At 54.6% G+C, this 6,000-nt stretch overlaps 1 protein-coding gene across 3 annotated transcripts in view; it reads left to right on the top strand.

Annotated features, from left to right (window-relative positions):
• Window positions 1-6,000, top strand: part of Kiaa1671 (KIAA1671 ortholog) — a 134,921-nt gene that overhangs the window by 29,981 nt on the left and 98,940 nt on the right. For 2 of the 3 annotated variants that reach the window (XM_055605703.1, XM_055605702.1), the window contains exons 2-3: window positions 1,945-2,088; window positions 3,501-5,081. In XM_055605703.1, coding sequence (XP_055461678.1) covers window positions 3,553-5,081 — 1,529 coding nt within the window. In that variant the 5' untranslated portion in view covers window positions 1,945-2,088; window positions 3,501-3,552. Of the gene's footprint in view, window positions 1-1,944; window positions 2,089-3,497; window positions 5,082-6,000 lie in introns of all 3 variants that reach the window. The other variant, XM_055605704.1, reaches the window with a different exon arrangement.

Here is a 6,000-nt window from a genome sequence, read left to right as displayed (position 1 = left end):
CACACACACACACACACACACACACACACACACACACACACACACACCTGGCTCAGTCCCAGTTTCCTTCCTTTTTCTAAGGACCTGTTAGCTACCCGGCTTTACTCATGGTGTGTCAGTTCTGCGCAGTACACAGTGAGCGAGGCCACCCAGGAATAAATAGCTGCCGGTTCAGTGTGAGTGGGCTTCTGCTGTGTTCTGGAAGAGTCTACTGTCTCAAATTGGGTGTAGCATATGGGATGCATTTGAAGTTGGGTTTAAAAGCTTCTAAGTGGGCTTCTTGCCATTTACAACAGGCTCAGCAAAACCCAGAGAATCCAGGGCTTCTATTATTGGGCGTGATTATCTAGGCCTCTTCTACTGTGGTTTCAGAACTTTGGCTCGTGGATCTGTTCGCCGGGTCTTGGATTCCTGGATGCAAGTGTGTCTGTGTGTGCACGTGTCTGTACTGAAGACTGTGAACTGACATGCTTGCCTTTGGCTTTCAGCCATCCTCCCTTGCATCTGCCTCATGGCCTCTGGGGTGGGCTTAGGGATCCCCCAGTGGCTGACATTTGTGCACCATTGGTCCCAGCTCAGCAGTGGCTGCCCTGGTGACACTCTTCCTATGAAAGCCACGGAGAGGCTAATTCTGACCATCATGCTGGCACTGCGCTGAGATGGCTGTGGCCACTGTAGGTGTGTGTGGTGGACACACCCTAGGGAGGGTGCTCAGGGGTCACCCAGCCTGACAACAGAGCTCTTGATTGGCCGGTGAGTGTTCGGATGAGCACTGCAGCTCCAGGGTCTCCGACCGCTGTAAGGACCCAGAGTTTTCATTGCCACTGTGGTAGATTCTGGGAACCTGGACTTAACTCTCAGAGCAGTGGGGGATCAGGGTCAGAAGAATATCTCCCTTCATTTATTCACTCAGCAAGCATCTATAAGTGGCTATCCGCTATGTGCTGTCATGTGACGGCCGTGGCACAGGGGGTGCTGTGCCCTGTGAGCCTGCCAGTGAGTGTAGAGCGAGGAATGTGTCTTAGTCAATGTGGCTGTCCAGCAGTAAGTTCTGTGGACTTCCCGGGCTTTGGAGAGCTCTGCAAGCATACATGAGGGGCTGCGCATGTCTGAACTGTGGCCCAAGGTTTGCCTGGGTGTGTAAGCAAGAGGCATATCCCAGAGATACAGTCTAGCCTCTGCAAAGGCCCTGAGGAGGCATCCGAGAGCCTCCAAGGGATCCAGTGTGTTGAATGGGAGAGAGAGTGACTCAGTCAGCTGGAACCTTCTTGTTTGGTTTGGTTTTGAGAAAGGGCCTTATGTGGCCAGGCTGGCCTTATACTCCTGATCCTTTTGCCTCGACATCCCAAATACTGGGATGATTTGTGTTTGCCACTGTGCATAGCTGCAGACACCTTGAGCACCCAGAAGCCACCTCCTGTAGGTTGAGAGCACTTCTTTGGGAAGGGTGACCCCACCCCCATCCCCCTGGTCATAGGCTCCCCAATCCCATTATAGACCACCACCCTTCCTATGCAGGGTTACAACTGCTTGTGTGTGCTTGGGTGTGTGAGCATTTGTACGAGTGTTTGTGTTCATTAAGGAGCATGTGCATGAGTGTGTGAGTGAGTGTGTGTTCATGCACACTCTGTGTCTGTGTTCATGAATGTGTGTGCGTAGATGCATCTCATGTGAAACTGAGTTCTGTGGTTGCAGGGTGTCTCTAGTTCATGTTGGTGCACATAGTAGGTACTCAGTCAGTATGGATCTGAGGAGCAGGGGAGGTGTCTACTGAGCACCTACGTAGACCAGGCTCTCTGTGCACACTGTGTGTGAATATATAAAGCTGAAAGGAGTCTCCGAGCTGGAGGAGATGCCAGCCGGATGCAGTTGGAACTCGAAAGCTTTTGCACCGTCTGTGCGGAAGGAACTCCGGAACCAAGCTGTCCTTCTGTGTCTCCCCAGCCCTGCAGAGGCAGCCTGTGGGTGCAGTCTCCTTCTTGCCGCTTCTGCTGTGGGCTCCAGAGGACAGCCCGTTCGCCATGAACTGTGACCCTGCTGGCATTCCCAGGTGGCCCCGTGTCCCTCACCCAGGACCCGCCAGCCTGGGTAAGTGGACGTTTGGAGGGTGCGGTTGCTGGGAAATTGTCTGTCTGTCCTGTGTTCTGGCTTTGTGTGAGTTGCAGAATGGGACTTTGAGAGACCACCAGGGCTCTAAGGTGAGCAGCCCCGATTTGGGGTGGGAATGGGGGCGTTGGCCCTCTGCCTGGGGGACTGTACAGATGGAAAACCTCAGGCTCTTAGGTCTCCCAAATCTTCATCCTGCCCCAGGCTAAGTCTAGACGAATTTCCCAGCTTGGAAGCTGGAATCTGTTAGCCCATGGAATGTGTAAGGAAGAGAAAATGCCTAAATTTGCCTCCATTCCATGCAGTGAGCTACACCAGGCCTGGAAGGTCTTTAGTTAACCAGGAAATCATCTCCCTTCTGAGCACCTGGAGGGGTGGGCCATTCGTGGTAGTTGGGAAGGGGATGGGCATAGCCGGAGCAGGGTGGGTCAGGAGCAGTGAGACTCCCGTGCTTTTTAAGATTAGAAAGGAATAAAAAGCTGTATTTCAGAGGCAGGGCTGAAGCTCCACAGAGTGGCACACACCTGTAATCACAGTGTCTTGTGGGTGGAGGCAGGAGGCTCAAGGTCTCAGAAGGCAAAGAGAAAGAAAAAGGGCTAGGATGAGAGGTCTGGCTCTAGCTGAGGGAAACCAATTGGGAACTTCTCTGTTTTCCTCCAGTCACAAGGCACAAGGCACACCATTTCTGCCTGTCTGAGCTGTTGGGAGACTCGGGGGCTCCTGTCTGAGAGCAGAGCTCAAAGCTGAGCTGGGAAGGCTAGGGTTGTCCCGGCCACTGGGAAGTGAGACCTGACTGCTAGACCCAGCCAAAAGGTGGATGGCCACATAGGCAGAGTACCAGCTGCACTTGGCGTAGCTAGGCCTCATCGTAGTCATCACCACAGCCTTCTTGTTAAGAATGTAAGGGGCTGGGCCTGGCTTGGCATGGAGCATGTGTGGCACACTTGAAGCCCTGGGTTCTGTCCTCACTGCTGGAAAAACAAAACCAAAACAAAAAGGAAACTGAGGACGGGAAGATGGGGGGAGGGCAGCCAACAGGGTTCCACAGTTCTAGGGCCTCCTGCTTGGGGTGTTTGTGTGAGCTGAGGGTGGTTACCTTACCTCCCCTGTGCTGGTGCTGGGTCCACTGGAGCTGGCTTTGAGATCGGCTGAGCCAGGCAAGTCCCCAGACAGCAGCAGGGCTGTGCCTGAGCCCTCTGAGCAGAAGCAAACCAGGGTCACTGTCTGTCCCTTTCAGGGCCCAACAGAGCATCCGAGCTTGTCCAGTGAGATCTGAATCTGGGGAGAAGGTCTTGTGGTCCCGTTCGCCCTAAATTCTCATTCTGAGTCCTGTAAATACCCTCTGCTAAATTTACTGTCTTAATTTTTTTTTTTTTTTTTTTTTTTTTAAGCAGTTGCTTCTCCATTTCTGATGTACTTAGTCCTCATGGAGCTACGTTTGTAACCATGGCGACGCGGGTCGAAGTTGGCTCCATCGCATCCCTGAGGGCGGGGCCCAGCCTCGGTGACATCAGCAGGGAGGAAACCCTGAAGAGGACCTATTTTTGCCAGGCTGGGGACATCTCTGGGGCTTCCCCCACCAGGACCCTAAATGCAAAAAGCCCCCTGCAGGCCCGCCTGTTCCCTCTGCCCATCGCTCCCAAGCCTTTCTGCAAGGAGCAGGTCCCCGAGAGGAAGGCCCCTGTCACATCTTCATGGTCTGGTGCCGCTCAGCCCTGTCCTTCAGCTGAGACTGACAAGAAGGAAGCTAAAGAGGACGTGGGTAAAAGGGTGCCCCGCTTAGCTAGCCAGGAGGCAGACAGAGGGGAGGCCCTGCCCAACGGCCCACCTGTACCTAACAAAGCCACACTCCTGAGGCCTGGTCCCAGCACCATGGGCCTCTTTGAAACAACCAAAGCTGGACCCAGCCTGGGCAAAGGACCCAATGAAGGGAGCCGGGAGGCCAGCTCCCGGACAACCCAGGCGTCTCCCTTAAGTGCCAGGCCTGAGGTGGCTGCCAAGCCTGCCCTCCCCCCTCGAAAACCCCCAGTGACTCTGCCCCGACCAACCTCCCTGTCACAGGACACTGGGTCCACTGGATCTCAGGGGGAGGCAGGCAGAGCCCAACCTTTGCCAAAGGCCCACAGTGTGGAGGACCCCGCTGGCCCGGCTCCAGAGGCCAAGCCTCACCCAAAGAGACGGCCTATGTCAGCTGTGTTCTATGACAACCTGCAGACCCCAAAGCCAGGCCTGGGTGGAGTGGCTGTCATGGGCAAAGTTCCTCCTACGCCTCCCGAGAAGACGTGGATGAAGACACCTAGGCCTGCATCTGTGGATCTGACTGCCATATTTGAGAGCAGAGAGATGTTGCTGAAGAAGGCGGCCAGTGAGCAGAAAGCAGCAGAGCGCCAGGGCCCAGAGAGGACCAGCATGGAGCCTAGGGGCGATGCAGAGGGCCCTGCCCGTGTGGACACCACCCCTCAGGACCCTGACTCGGACTTCCAAGAGGTGGCCAAGAGGCTCCATGCACGGAGGGAGAAGACAGTTCTTAAGCAGATAGAGGCAGACAGTCCTAGGACTCCAAGGGCCAGGGCCGCTTCTGCAAATGATCAGGGTCCCCAGGAAGAGGAGCTCAGGCTAGACCAGCAATCAGAAAAGGTGCAGGAGTCTACTTTGCCCAGGTCAGGAAGAGGCCTGGGGCTGGCCGAGGTCAAGGGTGGAAGGTTTGACCAGGAGGCTTCGGCGTGGACAGAGAGGAAGTCTGTCAGGAAGCGCCTCAGTCAGTTTGGAGAAGACAGCCCTGTGGCCTTGGCGGTGGTGTCTGAGCCCACCTCTGTGACTCCTGGGTCCCCATCCATAGTTCCAGAGTCTGAGAGAACTGGTGTGAATGTTCAGGCTCGAATCAAAGGCTGGACTGTGGAGAGCACAGGGGAGAAGCCAGAGGTCAGGAGAAGGGTGTCCCAGGCTCGGCCATTGCCTGCGGATTTGACCAAACTGTAAGTGAACCCTCGATCAGCCTCAGGCTGCCTTAACACCTATTGGAGAGCCCAAGGCTAGGAGAAAACTTACACACACATCCCAGCCAATGCCTCAGGGGAGGTGATGGTAGTTACACCTCGGATTAGCAGCTGAGGTGAGGGTCAGGGCGTTCTCTCGCTGGGGCTCAGCTGACACTCAACATGGAGTGCAGCAGGAGATGTGTTCTCGTTCGAGGAGGCAGGACTCTGTGGGGACGCCTGAAGCTGGGGAGTCATGATCACTTCCAGCTTACCCTGCTTCTGTGGCTAAGCTGTCCCCCAGGTCAGAGGACAGAGTGCCCTTTAGATTGGAGCAGGGATGGCGTGTGCCTCAGTGCCAGAGCACTCACTCAAGCATATGCTAGGTCCTGGGTTCTGTCCCCAGCACCTTACATACATATGCACGCCCATGGACACACACACACACACACACACACTCACACACTGATTGGGCCTCAGCGTCCATGAATAGATTAGAAAATAAAACCAGGGCTGGAGTAATGGCTCAGAGGTAAAGATCACTGGTTGCTCTTCCAGAGGTCCTGAGTTCAATTCCCAGCAACCACATGGTGGCTCACAACCATCTATAATGAGATCTGGTGACCTCTTCTAGTGTAGACAGATATTGTAATAAATAAATCTTTAAAAAGAAAAGAAAAGAAAACCAATAGAGCCTGGGTAAGCAGGACCACCATCTAATGTAGCCCACCCTGCCTCAAATTCTCTAGGTAGCCAGTGATGACCTTGAACTCCATGACCTCCTGATTCTACCTGCCTAGAGCTGGAGTCAGAACTGAAATCCCACCAGGACCTTCCATTAAAGATTGAGAGAAAAGCCCAGGGAAGAATGTGGGCAGTGTCCTCCACGGAGGAGCCCTGGGCACACAAAGTCAGCCAC

Source organism: Psammomys obesus, unplaced genomic scaffold, assembly GCF_907164565.1.
Source record: "Psammomys obesus unplaced genomic scaffold, mPsaObe1.curated_primary_1811, whole genome shotgun sequence".
Taxonomy (NCBI): domain Eukaryota; kingdom Metazoa; phylum Chordata; class Mammalia; order Rodentia; family Muridae; genus Psammomys; species Psammomys obesus.
Note: the sequence above shows the minus strand (reverse complement) of the source record. Positions and strands in the feature narration are given on the sequence as shown.